Source organism: Electrona antarctica (genome assembly GCF_951216825.1).
Source record: "Electrona antarctica genome assembly, contig: scaffold_163, whole genome shotgun sequence".
NCBI lineage: Eukaryota > Metazoa > Chordata > Actinopteri > Myctophiformes > Myctophidae > Electrona > Electrona antarctica.
This window is the reverse complement of record NW_027638387.1, coordinates 152,014-171,771: the sequence shown is the minus strand read 5'-3', so window position 1 is coordinate 171,771 and position 19,758 is coordinate 152,014. Positions and strand designations below refer to the sequence as shown.

Here is a 19,758-nt window from a genome sequence, read left to right as displayed (position 1 = left end):
ATTATTATTTTGCCAGTGAATTATGGTATGTGAGTTTACCATAATCACAGTAATCCTTAATCATATTCCATCATTCAAGGGCCTTTGGATAGAAATGAAACAGACTCCATGCAGTCATACTTTCAGTCAGAGTGTCTGTGACTGTGACCAGCTGATGCTCGTTGATGCTTAATTGATGCATCAAGGAAGGCAACTATGTTTCTGCACTGTCAAATAGGTCTACATCTATTCTACTGTCAAATAGGTCTACATCTATCCTAAGATGTTTCTGCACTGTCAAATAGGTCTACATCTATCCTAAGATGTTTATACACTGTCAAAATGGTCTACATCTATCCTAAGATGTTTCTGCTGTCAAATAGGTCTACATCTATCCTAAGATGTTTCTGCTGTCAAATAGGGCTACATCTATTCTAAGATGTTTCTGTACTGTCAAATAGGTCTACATCTATTCTAAGATGTTTCTGCTGTCAAATAGGGCTACATCTATTCTAAGATGTTTCTACACTGTCAAATAGGTCTACATCTATCCTAAGATGTTTCTGTACTGTCAAATAAAAAGATATAATAAACATATATATAGGATAGAATAGCTGGGTACAGTGTGTACGCATATGATTTTGTGAGTGTATAAATGTATGTCCTCAAGGGTCAACCTTGACCCTTGACTGTCTTGTATACAGTATATGCTTGACTATTTATTTTATGTTATTTTTTTTGATACACAAAGAAGGGGTAGGACCCGATAAGTTTTTAACTAAACTTCTTCCTATCCCTTTTTCGAACAAAACTATAAGGATATTAGATATACCTTGTTTTATTTTTTGTTTTATTATTATTTTAAATCTAGTTCTTCCTTTATTTCCATTGCCTGTTATTTTATGTTTTAATATGTTCGAAATAAATAAATAAATGAAATGAAATGAATGAAAATAGGTCTACATCTATTCTAAGATGTTTCTGCACTGTCAAATAGGTCTACATCTATCCTAAGATGTTTCTGCACTGTCAAATAGGTCTACATCTATCCTAAGATGTTTCTGCACTGTCAAATAGGTCTACATCTATCCTAAGATGTTTCTGTACTGTCAAATAGGTCTACATCTATCCTAAGATGTTTCTGCACTGTCAAATAGGTCTACATCTATCCTAAGATGTTTCTGCACTGTCAAATAGGTCTACATCTATCCTAAGATGTTGCTGCACTGTCAAATAGGTCTACATCTATCCTAAGATGTTTCTGCTGTCAAATAGGTCTACATCTATCCTAAGATGTTTCTGCTGTCAAATAGGTCTACATCTATCCTAAGATGTTTCTGCACTGTCAAATAGGTCTACATCTATCCTAAGATGTTTCTGCACTGTCAAATAGGTCTACATCTATTCTAAGATGTTTCTGCACTGTCAAATAGGTCTACATCTATCCTAAGATGTTTCTACACTGTCAAATAGGTCTACATCTATCCTAAGATGTTTATGTACTGTCAAATAGGTCTACATCTATTCTAAGATGTTTCTGCACTGTCAAATAGGTCTACATCTATTCTAAGATGTTTCTGCACTGTCAAATAGGTCTACATCTATCCTAAGATGTTTCTACACTGTCAAATAGGTCTACATCTATTCCACTGTCAAATAGGTCTACATCTATTCTACTGTCAAATAGGTCTACATCGATTCTAAGAGAGCATCTTAAATAAATGTTGTGGAAAATGTGCAGTGACTTTGATTGAAAAGTTTTAATACAAATAGTTCCAATGGCATCTATAAATGTAAGGTTGCAAATATGCTTATCGGTGTTGCCAGGATGAGGAGTACCTACCTGGGCCAAAAAGGTTTGGGAACCCCTGCTATAGGGGCTCGACCCAAAGCCTGTTAACCCATGTAGGGACCCCTGCTATAGGGGCTCGACCCAAAGCCTGTTAACCCATGTAGAGACCCCTGCTATAGGGGCTCGACCCAAAGCCTGTTAACCCATGTAGGGACCCCTGCTATAGGGGCTCGACCCAAAGCCTGTTAACCCATGTAGGGACCCCTGCTATAGGGGCTCGACCCAAAGCCTGTTAACCCATGTAGGGACCCCTCCTATAGGGGCTCGACCCAAAGCCTGTTAACCCATGTAGGGACCCCTGCTATAGGGGCTCGACCCAAAGCCTGTTAACCCATGTAGGGACCCCTCCTATAGGGGCTTGACCCAAAGCCTGTTAACACATGTAGGGACCCCTGCTATAGGGGCTCGACCCAAAGCCTGTTAACCCATGTAGGGACCCCTGCTATAGGGGCTTGGCCCAAAGCCTGTTAACCCATGTAGGGACACCTCCTATAGGGGCTCGACCCAAAGCCTGTTAACCCATGTAGGGACCCCTGCTATAGGGGCTCGACCCAAAGCCTGTTAACCCATGTAGGGACCCCTGCTATAGGGGCTCGACCCAAAGCCTGTTAACCCATGTAGGGACCCCTCCTATAGGGGCTTGACCCAAAGCCTGTTAACCCATGTAGGGACCCCTGCTATAGGGGCTCGACCCAAAGCCTGTTAACCCATGTAGGGACCCCTCCTATAGGGGCTCGACCCAAAGCCTGTTAACCCATGTAGGGACCCCTCCTATAGGGGCTCGACCCAAAGCCTGTTAACCCATGTAGGGACCCCTGCTATAGGGGCTCGACCCAAAGCCTGTTAACCCATGTAGGGACCCCTCCTATAGGGGCTCGACCCAAAGCCTGTTAACCCATGTAGGGACCCCTCCTATAGGGGCTCGACCCAAAGCCTGTTAACCCATGTAGGGACCCCTGCTATAGGGGCTCGACCCAAAGCCTGTTAACCCATGTAGGGACCCCTCCTATAGGGGCTCGACCCAAAGCCTGTTAACCCATGTAGGGACCCCTCCTATAGGGGCTCGACCCAAAGCCTGTTAACCCATGTAGGGACCCCTGCTATAGGGGCTCGACCCAAAGCCTGTTAACCCATGTAGGGACCCCTCCTATAGGGGCTTGACCCAAAGCCTGTTAACACATGTAGGGACCCCTGCTATAGGGGCTCGACCCAAAGCCTGTTAACCCATGTAGGGACCCCTGCTATAGGGGCTTGGCCCAAAGCCTGTTAACCCATGTAGGGACACCTCCTATAGGGGCTCGACCCAAAGCCTGTTAACCCATGTAGGGACCCCTGCTATAGGGGCTCGACCCAAAGCCTGTTAACCCATGTAGGGACCCCTGCTATAGGGGCTCGACCCAAAGCCTGTTAACCCATGTAGGGACCCCTCCTATAGGGGCTTGACCCAAAGCCTGTTAACCCATGTAGGGACCCCTGCTATAGGGGCTCGACCCAAAGCCTGTTAACCCATGTAGGGACCCCTCCTATAGGGGCTCGACCCAAAGCCTGTTAACCCATGTAGGGACCCCTCCTATAGGGGCTCGACCCAAAGCCTGTTAACCCATGTAGGGACCCCTGCTATAGGGGCTCGACCCAAAGCCTGTTAACCCATGTAGGGACCCCTCCTATAGGGGCTCGACCCAAAGCCTGTTAACCCATGTAGGGACCCCTCCTATAGGGGCTCGACCCAAAGCCTGTTAACCCATGTAGGGACCCCTGCTATAGGGGCTCGACCCAAAGCCTGTTAACCCATGTAGGGACCCCTCCTATAGGGGCTCGACCCAAAGCCTGTTAACCCATGTAGGGACCCCTCCTATAGGGGCTCGACCCAAAGCCTGTTAACCCATGTAGGGACCCCTGCTATAGGGGCTCGACCCAAAGCCTGTTAACCCATGTAGGGACCCCTGCTATAGGGGCTCGACCCAAAGCCTGTGAATAAAGTATTCAATCAATAAATAAATATACGCTTTTCCAAGTGTCTGTTTCCACTACTGAATGAGAGGAGTACACACATTAAATGTAGAAAAATGTAAAGTTTATTTTTACGGGTACAGGCTTTAGTTCCGACATACTATTGATCCGAAACCTCAATCTCTAACCTAACCATAACCGCAGGCACGGGAGCAGCGCATGTCGGACCATCACATTTACGCATCGCATCACATGTCCCCGCGCTTTGGACCTTTGGTGTGTCGGATCTGTGTGTGTGTAACAGAGAAAATGTAGTTCCACTTGCAGTACCTGTGTTCCCCCCCCCCCCCCCCCCCCCCTGTAGACCTGGGAAGTAAAACCCCTTCCTTCTTCCCAGTCTACGTCTTGCATATCACATGGTAGGTTGAGAAACTGGAGCTCCTGTTTGGCGTGACCAAAGTGATATTGTATTTAGGGTAAATGTAACCTAATTCATGGTACAAGGATGTGAACATCACTGCACACCTAATGTGTCTTTTCTTTTTGGTGTTTAGCTGTGAAACGTTATGAAGCTGTGCTGGTCCTGACAGTGTCATTCACTTCCTCATTTATCGCCAGGTACATGTTCTTTATTATTGTTGTGTGTAAAATAAGAAAGCTCCCCAGTCTACGTCTTGCATTTCACATGCTGTGAAACGTTATGAAGCTGTGCTGGTTCTGACAGCGTCATTCACTTCCTCATTTATCGCCAGCCTGAATGTGAATAAATGGCGGACGCCGATGCTGTCTGAAGACTTGGGCGAATTCATTGAACACAACACAACGCAGGCGAAGTACACACCCCGTTTTTACAACATATGGGGAAATGGAAGATTTATAAATGAAAAACCTACCCCACAGTACTCCAACAGCTGGATGATTTCATCCTCGTAGACTGAATTGACGGCGTATTGTTTCTCCAGCTGTCTCCAACTCACCGCTTTACTCAGCACGCCCTGAAGGACGCACACAACGCACGCACGCACGCACGCACGCACGCACGCACGCACGCACGCGCGCGCGCGCGCGCGCGCGCGCGCGCGCGCGCACGCACACACGCGCACACACACACACACACACACACACACACACACACACACACACACACACACACACACACACACACACACACACACACACACACACACACACACACACACACACACACACACACACACACACACACACACACACACACACACACACACACACACACACACACACACACACACACACACACACACACACACACACACACACACACACACACACACACACAGTGTTTGAAGGCACGTGTAACCCTAAGTGGGACATCAACGAAACCCGAGATTTCTCGGGTTTGGCATAGATTGGGTTAAGAAGAGCAGAGGACTTCAGATCCAGTGTTGTTTTTGGCAGACATTTTTTATTTTAGTTTCAGTCACAGAGTCTCTAGAATAGTTTATTTAGTTTCAGTCACACAGTCTCTAGAATAGTTTATTTAGTTTCAGTCACAGTCTCTAGAATAGTTTATTTAGTTTTAGTCATAGTCTCTAGAATAGTTTATTTAGTTTCAGTCACACAGTCTCTAGAATAGTTTATTTAGTTTTAGTCACAGTCTCTAGAATAGTTTATTTAGTTTCAGTCACAGAGTCTCTAGAATAGTTTATTCAGTTTCAGTCACAGAGTCTCTAGAATAGTTTATTTAGTTTCAGTCACAGAGTCTCTAGAATAGTTTATTTAGTTTCAGTCACAGAGTCTCTAGAATAGTTTATTTAGTTTCAGTCACAGAGTCTCTAGAATAGTTTTAAATTAGTTTTATTTTAGTTGCAGTCACAGAGTCTCTAGAATAGTTTTAATTTAGTTGTATTTTAGTTTCAGTCACAGAGTCTCTAGAATAGTTTTAATTTAGTTTTATTTTAGTTTCAGTCACAGAGTCTCTAGAATAGTTTATTTAGTTTCAGTCACAGAGTCTCTAGAATAGTTTATTTAGTTTCAGTCACACAGTCTCTAGAATAGTTTATTTAGTTTCAGTCACAGTCTCTAGAATAGTTTATTTAGTTTCAGTCACAGAGTCTCTAGAATAGTTTATTTAGTTTCAGTCACACAGTCTCTAGAATAGTTTATTTAGTTTCAGTCACACAGTCTCTAGAATAGTTTATTTAGTTTCAGTCACAGAGTCTCTAGAATAGTTTATTTAGTTTCAGTCACAGGGTCTCTAGAATAGTTTTCATTTAGTTTCAGTCAGTCTCTATAATAGTTTATTTAGTTTCAGTCACAGTCTCTAGAATAGTTTATTTTAGTTTCAGTCACACAGTCTCTAGAATAGTTTATTTAGTTTCAGTCACAGAGTCTCTAGAATAGTTTATTTAGTTTCAGTCACACAGTCTCTAGAATAGTTTATTTAGTTTCAGTCACAGAGTCTCTAGAATAGTTTATTTAGTTTCAGTCACAGAGTCTCTAGAATAGTTTTCATTTAGTTTCAGTCAGTCTCTATAATAGTTTATTTAGTTTCAGTCACAGTCTCTAGAATAGTTTATTTTAGTTTCAGTCACACAGTCTCTAGAATAGTTTATTTTAGTTTCAGTCACACAGTCTCTAGAATAGTTTATTTAGTTTCAGTCACAGTCTCTAGAATAGTTTATTTAGTTTTCAGTCACATTTTAGTCACCTGGAATGTTTTAGTGTTGGTCGACTAAACATCATAAGATTTTAGTCGACTAAATCTACAGTTGATTTAGTCGACTAAAATGTATTTTGGCGGGCCTGGATGCCGTCGTAATGGCTGATGTTACACTTGCTGAAAATAGGCGGTGGTGAGAGCTGATTGGTTCATGTCTTACCGTGGTGAACACTGATTGGTTCATGTCTTACCGTGGTGAGAGCTGATTGGTTCATGTCTTACCGTGGTGAGAGCTGATTGGTTCATGTCTTACCGTGGTGAGAGCTGATTGGTTCATGTCTTACCGTGGTGAGAGCTGATTGGTTCATGTCTTACCGTGGTGAGAGCTGATTGGTTCATGTCTTACCGTGGTGAACACACTGGAGGCCGTGGACCAGGACAGACAGGGGATCAGAGGGATGGGCTTCGGCCAGTTGGTCACTGCTAGAGAGGCCATCTAACACACACGCACGCGCACACGCACACGCACGCACGCACGCACGCACGCACGCACACACACACACACACACACACACACACACACACACACACACACACACACACACACACACACACACACACACACACACACACACACACACACACACAGTATTACTATACTACTATAGACAGATTTTATTAATTTATTATGGTTTACTGCAACGCGTCCTTACGTATCCTCCCATGGAGATGCCGGTCATTCCTATTGGCCAGTAGCCCTCTCTCTCCAGCCAATGGAGAAGCGCCGCAGACTCCAGGATCAAAGCCCCGCCCATCACGAAGAGGTCCGACACGTTCTTCAAGCTGGAGCGCCTACAATACCCACAATCCCCCAGTTCAACATGACAGCCTACAATACCCACAATCCCCCAGGTCAACACGACAGTCTACAGTACCCACAATCCCCCAGTTCAACATGAAAGCCTACAATACCCACAATCCCCCAGGTCAACACGACGGCCTACAATACCCACAATCCCCCAGTTCAACATGATAGTCTACAGTACCCACAATCCCCCAGTTCAACATGAAAGCCTACAATACCCACAATCCCCCAGTTCAACATGACAGTCTACAGTACCCACAATCCCCCAGGTCAACACGACAGCCTACAATACCCACCATCCCCCAGTTCAACATGACAGTCTACAGTACCCACAATCCCCCAGTTCAACACGACAGCCTACAATACCCACAATCCCCCAGTTCAACACGACAGCCTACAGTTAACTGCAGAACTACAATACCCAACATGACAGCCAAACTCTGTTCTAGTAAAACGTATCCGAGTTAAAAACGCGTCTCATCCTTCTCATTTCATCACAGCAGATACACAGTAAAGGCCTTTTCATAGTCCAGTTTTAGGTGATAAGACGACACAGTCGTAAAAAAACCTCAGTGACGTCATGTTGTAGTTTTAGTAAAAACATGAACACACGGTTGAACACACGGTTGACACGGACATTGCTGTTCCTTGGAGTGGTTGCACCACTCAAAAACAGAGAGGTGTGTTTGGGTGAGAGGTGAGTCTCTTACCACCGCGGCTCAGTGACGTCATGTTGTAGTTTTAGTAAAAACAGAGAGGTGTGTTTGGGTGAGAGGTGAGTCTCTTACCACCGCGGCTCAGTGACGTCATGTTGTAGTTTTAGTAAAAACAGAGAGGTCTGTTTGGGTGAGAGGTGAGTCTCTTACCACCGCGGCTCAGTGACGTCATGTTGGAGTTATAGTAAAAACAGAGAGGTGTGTTTGGGTGAGAGGTGAGTCTCTTACCACCGCGGCTCAGTGACGTCATGTTGTAGTTTTAGTAAAAACAGAGAGGTGTGTTTGGGTGAGAGGTGAGTCTCTTACCACCGCGGCTCAGTGACGTCATGTTGTAGTTTTAGTAAAAACAGAGAGGTGTGTTTGGGTGAGCGGTGAGTCTCTTACCACCGCGGCTCAGTGACGTCATGTTGTAGTTTTAGTAAAAACAGAGAGGTGTGTTTGGGTGAGAGGTGAGTCTCTTACCACCGCGGCTCAGTGACGTCATGTTGTAGTTTTAGTAAAAACAGAGAGGTGTGTTTGGGTGAGAGGTGAGTCTCTTACCACCGCGGCTCAGTGACGTCATGTTGTAGTTTTATTAAAAACAGAGAGGTGTGTTTGGGTGAGAGGTGAGTCTCTTACCACCGCGGCTCAGTGACGTCATGTTGTAGTTTTAGTAAAAACAGAGAGGTGTGTTTGGGTGAGCGGTGAGTCTCTTACCACCGCGGGTCAGTGACGTCATGTTGGAGTTATAGTAAAAACAGAGAGGTGTGTTTGGGTGAGAGGTGAGTCTCTTACCACCGCGGCTCAGTGACGTCATGTTGTAGTTTTAGTAAAAACAGAGAGATGTGTTTGGGTGAGCGGTGAGTCTCTTACCACCGCGGCTCAGTGACGTCATGTTGTAGTTTTCGGTGATCACCTTTTCACTGAAAACTGGACTATGAATAGGGGGTTTAAAATATTAACACCCTTAAGGCTAATATTAAAATTTCAGCAGATAGAAAGGTTTAAATATACTTACATTTGGTCTCTGGGTTTCCGATAGCCATGTGGAGAGTCGAGTCAAGGAACGGGACCCAATCATATTATAGTCTCAATGGATAGAACTCTGACACACACCTAGGGCCCGATTCACTATGCTGCTTGCACCTAGGGCCCGATTCACTATGCTGCTTAACACCTAGGGCCCGATTCACTATGCTGCTTACGCCCATATTTTGGGTGTGAAGGGATTTTCCAAACTTCCCACGTTAGTCGTCTGATTCAGTAACCCAAACTATGGGTGTAAACAGCTCTTTGAATCAAACTATGGGTGTAAACAGCTCTTTGAATCAAACTATGGGTGTAAACAGCTCAGTAACCCAAACTATGGGTGTAAACAGCTCAGTGAATCAAACTATGGGTGTAAACAGCTCAGTGAATCAAACTATGGGTGTAAACAGCTCAGTGAATCAAACTATGGGTGTAAACAGCTCAGTGAATCAAACTATGGGTGTAAACAGCTCTTTGAATCAAACTATGGGTGTAAACAGCTCAGTGAATCAACTATGGGTGTAAACAGCTCAGTGAATCAAACTATGGGTGTAAACAGCTCAGTGAATCAAACTATGGGTGTAAACAGCTCTTTGAATCAAACTATGGGTGTAAACAGCTCAGTGAATCAACTATGGGTGTAAACAGCTCAGTGAATCAACTATGGGTGTAAACAGCTCAGTGAATCAACTATGGGTGTAAACAGCTCAGTGAATCAAACTATGGGTGTAAACAGCTCAGTGAATCAACTATGGGTGTAAACAGCTCAGTGAATCAACTATGGGTGTAAACAGCTCAGTGAATCAAACTATGGGTGTAAACAGCTCAGTGAATCAAACTATGGGTGTAAACAGCTCTTTGAATCAAACTATGGGTGTAAACAGCTCAGTGAATCAAACTATGGGTGTAAACAGCTCTTTGAATCAAACTATGGGTGTAAACAGCTCAGTGAATCAAACTATGGGTGTAAACAGCTCAGTGAATCGGGCCCTAGACTCTAGGTAGTTGAACTTTAATGTTCATTGTTTAGTGTATAAATACAGTATTAAGTACAGTATAAAGGATATAGTAAGGGTTCTCCAGCAGCAGTGAAGCCATGGCAGACTCTTTGATCATCGGTCTGGCCATCAGAGTCCGTCTGCGCCAGAAATACTGTAAATATACAGTTATACATACTGTAAATATAAAGTTATACATACTGTAAATATACAGTTATGCATACTGTAAATATACAGTTATAAGTACTGTAAATAAAAGTTATAAATACTGTAAATATACAGTTATGCATACTGTAAATATACAGTTATACATACTGTAAATATACAGTTATACATACTGTAAATATAAAGTTATAAATACTGTAAATATACAGTTATACATACTGTAAATATAAAGTTATAAATACTGTAAATATACAGTTATACATACTGTAAATATACAGTTATGCATACTGTAAATATACAGTTATGCATACTGTAAATATACAGTTATGCATACTGTAAATATACAGTTATACATACTGTAAATATACAGTTATACATACTGTAAATATACAGTTATACAGTTATAAATACTGTAAATATACAGTTATAAATACTGTAAATATACAGTTATACATACTGTAAATATAAAGTTATACAGTTATAAATACTGTAAATATACAGTTATAGTTATAAATACTGTAAATATACAGTTATACAGTTATAAATACTGTAAACGTGCAGTTATACAGTTATAAATACTGTAAATATACAGTTATAAATACTGTAAATATACAGTTATACAGTTATACATACTGTAAATATAAAGTTATACAGTTATAAATACTGTAAATATACAGTTATAGTTATAAATACTGTAAATATACAGTTATACAGTTATAAATAATGTAAATATACAGTTATACATACTGTAAATATACAGTTATACAGTTATAAATACTGTAAATATACAGTTATAATTACTGTAAATATACAGTTATACAGTTATGATTTTTGGGGTCCTTGGCGTGAAATATTGAGCACCACTGATACAGAAACATTTTCCAAATGTTGACCTCAGGTTAATTAAATAGAGTTTATTCTCACGTGGTCTCCAGTCCCGGCCAGGTGGATGCATACTGGTCTGTTCTTCCTCCACGTCTTAGGCACTATGAACTGGAACCTGATGGAAACAGACAGTCTTAGGCACTATGAACTGGAACCTGGTGGAAACAGACAGTCTTAGGCACTATGAACTGGAACCTGGTGGAAACAGACAGTCTTAGACACTATGAACTGGAACCTGATGGAAACAGACAGTCTTAGGCACTATGAACTGGAACCTGATGGAAACAGACAGTCTTAGGCACTATGAACTGGAACCTGATGGAAACAGACAGTCTTAGGCACTATGAACTGGAACCTGATGGAAACAGACAGTCTTAGACACTATGAACTGGAACCTGATGGAAACAGTCTTAGACACTATGAACTGGAAAGACAGTCTTAGGCACTATGAAATGGAACCTGATGGAAACAGACAGTCTTAGGCACTATGAACTGGAACCTGATGGAAACAGTCTTAGACACTATGCACTGGAACCTGATGGAAACAGAAAGTCTTAGGCACTATGAACTGGAACCTGATGGAAACAGACAGTCTTAGACACTATGAACTGGAACCTGATGGAAACAGACAGTCTTAGACACTATGAACTGGAACCTGATGGAAACAGACAGTCTTAGACACTATGAACTGGAACCTGATGGAAACAGTCTTAGACACTATGAACAGGAACCTGATGGAAACAGACAGTCTTAGACACTATGAACTGGAACCTGATGGAAACAGTCTTAGACACTATGAACAGGAACCTGATGGAAACAGACAGTCTTAGACACTATGAACTGGAACCTGATGGAAACAGACAGTCTTAGACACTATGAACTGGAACCTGGTGGAAACAGACAGTCTTAGGCACTATGAACTGGAACCTGATGGAAACAGACAGTCTTAGGCACTATGAACTGGAACCTGATGGAAACAGACAGTCTTAGGCACTATGAACTGGAACCTGATGGAAACAGACAGTCTTAGACACTATGAACTGGAACCTGATGGGAACAGACAGTCTTAGGCACTATGAACTGGAACCTGATGGAAACAGTCTTAGACACTATGAACTGGAACCTGATGGAAACAGACAGTCTTAGACACTATGAACTGGAACCTGATGGAAACAGTCTTAGACACTATGAACTGGAACCTGATGGAAACAGACAGTCTTAGACACTATGAACTGGAACCTGATGGAAACAGACAGTCTTAGACACTATGAACTGGAACCTGGTGGAAACAGACAGTCTTAGGCACTATGAACTGGAACCTGATGGAAACAGTCTTAGACACTATGAACTGGAACCTGATGGAAACAGACAGTCTTAGACACTATGAACTGGAACCTGATGGAAACAGACAGTCTTAGACACTATGAACTGGAACCTGATGGAAACAGTCTTAGGCACTATGAACTGGAACCTGATGGAAACAGTCTTAGGCACTATGAACTGGAACCTGAGTCACATGGAAACAGTCTTAGGCACTATGAACTGGAACCTGAGTCACATGGAAACAGTCTTAGACACTATGAACTGGAACCTGATGGAAACAGTCTTAGGCACTATGAACTGGAACCTGGTGGAAACAGACAGTCTTAGGCACTATGAACTGGAACCTGATGGAAACAGACAGTCTTAGGCACTATGAACTGGAACCTGTTGGAAACAGACAGTCTTAGGCACTATGAACTGGAACCTGGTGGAAACAGACAGTCTTAGGCACTATGAACTGGAACCTGGTGGAAACAGACAGTCTTAGGCACTATGAACTGGAACCTGATGGAAACAGTCTTAGGCACTATGAACTGGAACCTGATGGAAACAGTCTTAGGCACTATGAACTGGAACCTGGTGGAAACAGACAGTCTTAGACACTATGAACTGGAACCTGATGGAAACAGTCTTAGACACTATGAACTGGAACCTGATGGAAACAGACAGTCTTAGACACTATGAACTGGAACCTGATGGAAACAGACAGTCTTAGACACTATGAACTGGAACCTGATGGAAACAGACAGGCTTAGACACTATGAACTGGAACCTGGTGGAAACAGACAGTCTTAGGCACTATGAACTGGAACCTGATGGAAACAGTCTTAGGCACTATGAACTGGAACCTGATGGAAACAGACAGTCTTAAACACTATGAACTGGAACCTGATGGAAACAGACAGTCTTAGGCACTATGAACTGGAACCTGATGGAAACAGACAGTCTTAGACACTATGAACTGGAACCTGGTGGAAACAGACAGTCTTAGGCACTATGAACTGGAACCTGATGGAAACAGACAGTCTTAGGCACTATGAACTGGAACCTGATGGAAACAGACAGTCTTAGGCACTATGAACTGGAACCTGATGGAAACAGACAGTCTTAGACACTATGAACTGGAACCTGATGGGAACAGACAGTCTTAGGCACTATGAACTGGAACCTGATGGAAACAGTCTTAGACACTATGAACTGGAACCTGATGGAAACAGACAGTCTTAGACACTATGAACTGGAACCTGATGGAAACAGTCTTAGACACTATGAACTGGAACCTGATGGAAACAGACAGTCTTAGACACTATGAACTGGAACCTGATGGAAACAGACAGTCTTAGACACTATGAACTGGAACCTGATGGAAACAGTCTTAGGCACTATGAACTGGAACCTGATGGAAACAGTCTTAGGCACTATGAACTGGAACCTGAGTCACATGGAAACAGTCTTAGGCACTATGAACTGGAACCTGAGTCACATGGAAACAGTCTTAGACACTATGAACTGGAACCTGATGGAAACAGTCTTAGGCACTATGAACTGGAACCTGGTGGAAACAGACAGTCTTAGGCACTATGAACTGGAACCTGATGGAAACAGACAGTCTTAGGCACTATGAACTGGAACCTGTTGGAAACAGACAGTCTTAGGCACTATGAACTGGAACCTGGTGGAAACAGACAGTCTTAGGCACTATGAACTGGAACCTGGTGGAAACAGACAGTCTTAGGCACTATGAACTGGAACCTGATGGAAACAGTCTTAGGCACTATGAACTGGAACCTGATGGAAACAGTCTTAGGCACTATGAACTGGAACCTGGTGGAAACAGAGTCTTAGACACTATGAACTGGAACCTGATGGAAACAGTCTTAGACACTATGAACTGGAACCTGATGGAAACAGACAGTCTTAGACACTATGAACTGGAACCTGATGGAAACAGACAGTCTTAGACACTATGAACTGGAACCTGATGGAAACAGACAGGCTTAGACACTATGAACTGGAACCTGGTGGAAACAGACAGTCTTAGGCACTATGAACTGGAACCTGATGGAAACAGTGTTAGGCACTATGAACTGGAACCTGATGGAAACAGACAGTCTTAAACACTATGAACTGGAACCTGATGGAAACAGACAGTCTTAGGCACTATGAACTGGAACCTGATGGAAACAGACAGTCTTAGACACTATGAACTGGAACCTGATGGAAACAGACAGTCTTAGGCACTATGAACTGGAACCTGATGGAAACAGTCTTAGACACTATGAACTGGAACCTGATGGAAACAGACAGTCTTAGACACTATGAACTGGAACCTGATGGAAACAGACAGGCTTAGACACTATGAACTGGAACCTGGTGGAAACAGACAGTCTTAGGCACTATGAACTGGAACCTGATGGAAACAGTCTTAGGCACTATGAACTGGAACCTGATGGAAACAGACAGTCTTAAACACTATGAACTGGAACCTGATGGAAACAGACAGTCTTAGGCACTATGAACTGGAACCTGATGGAAACAGACAGTCTTAGACACTATGAACTGGAACCTGGTGGAAACAGACAGTCTTAGGCACTATGAACTGGAACCTGATGGAAACAGTCTTAGACACTATGAACTGGAACCTGATGGAAACAGACAGTCTTAGACACTATGAACTGGAACCTGATGGAAACAGACAGTCTTAGACACTATGAACTGGAACCTGATGGAAACAGTCTTAGGCACTATGAACTGGAACCTGATGGAAACAGTCTTAGGCACTATGAACTGGAACCTGAGTCACATGGAAACAGTCTTAGGCACTATGAACTGGAACCTGAGTCACATGGAAACAGTCTTAGACACTATGAACTGGAACCTGATGGAAACAGTCTTAGGCACTATGAACTGGAACCTGGTGGAAACAGACAGTCTTAGGCACTATGAACTGGAACCTGATGGAAACAGACAGTCTTAGGCACTATGAACTGGAACCTGTTGGAAACAGACAGTCTTAGGCACTATGAACTGGAACCTGGTGGAAACAGACAGTCTTAGGCACTATGAACTGGAACCTGGTGGAAACAGACAGTCTTAGGCACTATGAACTGGAACCTGATGGAAACAGTCTTAGGCACTATGAACTGGAACCTGATGGAAACAGTCTTAGGCACTATGAACTGGAACCTGGTGGAAACAGACAGTCTTAGACACTATGAACTGGAACCTGATGGAAACAGTCTTAGACACTATGAACTGGAACCTGATGGAAACAGACAGTCTTAGACACTATGAACTGGAACCTGATGGAAACAGACAGGCTTAGACACTATGAACTGGAACCTGGTGGAAACAGACAGTCTTAGGCACTATGAACTGGAACCTGATGGAAACAGTCTTAGGCACTATGAACTGGAACCTGATGGAAACAGACAGTCTTAAACACTATGAACTGGAACCTGATGGAAACAGACAGTCTTAGGCACTATGAACTGGAACCTGATGGAAACAGACAGGCTTAGACACTATGAACTGGAACCTGGTGGAAACAGACAGTCTTAGGCACTATGAACTGGAACCTGATGGAAACAGTCTTAGGCACTATGAACTGGAACCTGATGGAAACAGACAGTCTTAAACACTATGAACTGGAACCTGATGGAAACAGACAGTCTTAGGCACTATGAACTGGAACCTGATGGAAACAGACAGTCTTAGGCACTATGAACTGGAACCTGATGGAAACAGACAGTCTTAGGCACTGTTCTGCCCCATGGCCACCTAGCCCACTAGGGGGCGACCTTATACTGCTTTATGGACACTTAGTTCCTCTAGGAGGAGCCTTTACTTGTAACACTTCCTTGTTTTGTCATTCTGGTTTGAGCTTCAGAGCTAGCAGCAGCAGAATTATTCTCTCCTCACACAGGACCTTGAGAGTCATGAGTCTGTAAGTTTCTGTTGTTTAGGTTTCTTAAAATGATTGTACTGTGCAGCAAGATGTATGACATGTGACAAGAAGCAATGTATGACATATAAGTTTGTTTCAAGACATTACAGATTACAATCAAAACATGGGTAACAGTAGGGTTTGTGAATCCGCTTGTGATTTGTGTTTGTTGATTCTTTACTAAATGTAACTTGCCTGTTTGTTGCCAATTGTAAGAAAGTACAATTTAAGTTTATGTCAATTGTTTGGCCATGCTGGCTTGTGCCTAATTAGACTTTGTCTGTTGGAGATACACCTGTTGTGGATCCTACTAATTAGTGCAGTGGTGTTTGACCTCAATTGGAACCAATTTGACTGCCTTTGATGTTGAGTTTGTGTTAATGTGAGAAGATTATGTACAATGACTGTAATACAATTCTTTCTTTTGATTGCAGTTTTACAACTAAACATTCTACCAATGAAGAAACTCGTCTCGGTCTTTATTGGAGCTGTTGTTGTTAACTATCTGTCACGTCATAAGGACAGAATAGGCACTATGAACTGGAACCTGATGGAAACAGACAGTCTTAGACACTATGAACTGGAACCTGATGGAAACAGACAGTCTTAGGCACTATGAACTGGAACCTGATGGAAACAGACAGTCTTAGACACTATGAACTGGAACCTGATGGAAACAGACAGTCTTAGACACTATGAACTGGAACCTGATGGAAACAGACAGTCTTAGACACTATGAACTGGAACCTGATGGAAACAGTCTTAGACACTATGAACTGGAACCTGAGTCACATGGAAACAAACAGAAACACTGTACATTGTGTCCTGGGCCGTGGCTCAGTGGTCCAGGCACCTTGGCTGGTAATCCAGTCTGGCAGTGTGCCGCGGGTTCGACTCCTGATCCCGACGGCCTTTACTGCATGTCTTCCCCCCCCCATCTCTCTCCCCATTTCCTGTCAGCCTACTGTCTGTCCCTCCATAAAATATATAAAATAAATGCGAAAGCCACAAAAAAAACATAAAAAAAAAAAAGAAAAAAGTACATTGTAATGGATTTCATTTCAAGGACCCCCTACGGGTCCGTTTGGTTCCTAAATATCACTCATCCCATAGCTGGGGATCCCTTAGACCAGGGGTGACCGGCCGCACTTTTTTGACTTGAGAGCTATCCCACCCCAAAAACATTATCCCATTGCTGAAAGTAGTTTAACCCATTCTGGGCGGGGACCCCTTTTGGTGTTTTAACTAAGCATTATGTTATCCTTTAGCTATTGAAAAAAGATCTACAAGCTCGTAGTGCGCCACCGAGTGGCGCACTACGAGCTTGTAGGTCTGCTATTTTTGAAAAATCGTAAAAATGCGGCACAAATCTTTGAATATATATTCTTTCAGAGTGACGTTTTTTTTTATTTCGACGTCAGGACTAAAATGGTTTAAAATGTAAGGACCTTTGGAATAACAGTGCTGGCGTTACATAATTATGGGAAATGGAGGGGAAAATGGAATTTGTCATGTTTAGTTTTGTATAACTTATGTAATCTACTGACGTTTGTGCGCAACACTCGTGAAAAACAAGTATTGCATTGTGGGTTTGAACTGACAGGCCATATTTGATGTCAATCAATGAAGTCACATTAACCCATTTAGGCGTCCAAATTATAAAAATGTCTTCTAAATTCTGACAATTTTCTGAAATACCCGTTTCTATATCAGTGGTCCCTGTCCAATAGAATGTCTCGTTGCTGTGATCCTGTCCAATAGAATGTCCCGTTGCTGTGACCCTGTCCAATAGAATGTCTCGTTGCTGTGACCCTGTCCAATAGAATGTCCCGTTGCTGTGACCCTGTCCAATAGAATGTCTCGTTGCTGTGATCCTGTCCAATAGAATGTATCGTTGCTGTGACCCTGTCCAATAGAATGTATCGTTGCTGTGACCCTGTCCAATAGAATGTACCGTTGCTGTGACCCTGTCCAATAGAATGTACCGTTGCTGTGACCCTGTCCAATAGAATGTCCCGTTGCTGTGATCCTGTCCAATAGAATGTCTCGTTGCTGTGACCCTGTCCAATAGAATGTCTCGTTGCTGTGATCCTGTCCAATAGAATGTACCGTTGCTGTGACCCTGTCCAATAGAATGTCCCGTTGCTGTGATCCTGTCCAATAGAATGTCTCGTTGCTGTGACCCTGTCCAATAGAATGTCTCGTTGCTGTGATCCTGTCCAATAGAATGTCTCGTTGCTGTGACCCTGTCCAATAGAATGTCTCGTTGCTGTGATCCTGTCCAATAGAATGTATCGTTGCTGTGATCCTGTCCAATAGAATGTCTCGTTGCTGTGACCCTGTCCAATAGAATGTCTCGTTGCTGTGACCCTGTCCAATAGAATGTCCCGTTGCTGTGACCCTGTCCAATAGAATGTCTCGTTGCTGTGACCCTGTCCAATAGAATGTCTCGTTGCTGTGACCCTGTCCAATAGAATGTCTCGTTGCTGTGACCCTGTCCAATAGAATGTCTCGTTGCTGTGACCCTGTCCAATAGAATGTATCGTTGCTGTGACCCTGTCCAATAGAATGTCTCGTTGCTGTGACCCTGTCCAATAGAATGTCCCGTTGCTGTGATCCTGTCCAATAGAATGTCCCGTTGCTGTGACCCTGTCCAATAGAATGTCTCGTTGCTGTGACCCTGTCCAATAGAATGTCTCGTTGCTGTGATCCTGTCCAATAGAATGTCCCGTTGCTGTGACCCTGTCCAATAGAATGTCCCGTTGCTGTGACCCTGTCCAATAGAATGTCCCGTTGCTGTGATCCTGTCCAATAGAATGTCCCGTTGCTGTGACCCTGTCCAATAGAATGTCCCGTTGCTGTGTGTTTGTGTTTCTTTACGCCAGTCAGGACGGGAACCCCTTTTGGTTTTCACGGTTTAAAAAAAAATAGCAGATCTACAATCTACAGTGCCGCGCTATGAGCGAAAAAATTATTACAAAAAAAAAAAATCGTGAAAATGTGGAGCTAATCTTTGAATGAAAGCTTTTCGTGATCTTTAAAACGAGTTTGCATTTGATTTAGAATATAGTCAATAATGCCATCGTGCACCTTCTTGTAGTATGTACGTGGGTCTCCGCCCGCTCTGCGCCCAGCTGGCACACTGGTGCAAGGTTATAATAGTTTTGGTTTTTTCATTATAGTTTAGTTTGTTAGTTTTGGCTATTTTTTTTCTAATTCAGTTAGTTTTAGTTAGTTTTTAGAGTGGGTTTGCTAGTTTTTATTTAGTTTTTATTTTGGTGAAATGCTTAGTTTTAGTTTATATTTAGTTTTTTAAACTAAAACTATAAAAACTAAAACTATAACTAAGGGTATTTTCTCTATAATTTATTATTTATTTATTTTTAGTTTTTATTTAGTTTCAGTTAACTAAAATGTTTTTTTAATTCTA

At 42.7% G+C, this 19,758-nt stretch overlaps 1 protein-coding gene across 1 annotated transcript in view; it reads right to left on the bottom strand.

The window, feature by feature from the left end:
- abhd18 (abhydrolase domain containing 18) overlaps nucleotides 1-19,758 on the bottom strand; it is a 73,234-nt gene that overhangs the window by 32,541 nt on the left and 20,935 nt on the right. Inside the window, exons 5-10 of the mRNA XM_079530999.1 lie at nucleotides 11,099-11,174; nucleotides 10,077-10,163; nucleotides 9,001-9,026; nucleotides 7,136-7,274; nucleotides 6,829-6,918; nucleotides 4,675-4,776 (exon numbers count right to left, since the gene is read on the bottom strand). Of these exons, the coding sequence (XP_079387125.1) occupies nucleotides 4,675-4,776; nucleotides 6,829-6,918; nucleotides 7,136-7,274; nucleotides 9,001-9,026; nucleotides 10,077-10,163; nucleotides 11,099-11,174 (520 nt within the window). The remainder of the gene's footprint in view (nucleotides 1-4,674; nucleotides 4,777-6,828; nucleotides 6,919-7,135; nucleotides 7,275-9,000; nucleotides 9,027-10,076; nucleotides 10,164-11,098; nucleotides 11,175-19,758) is intronic.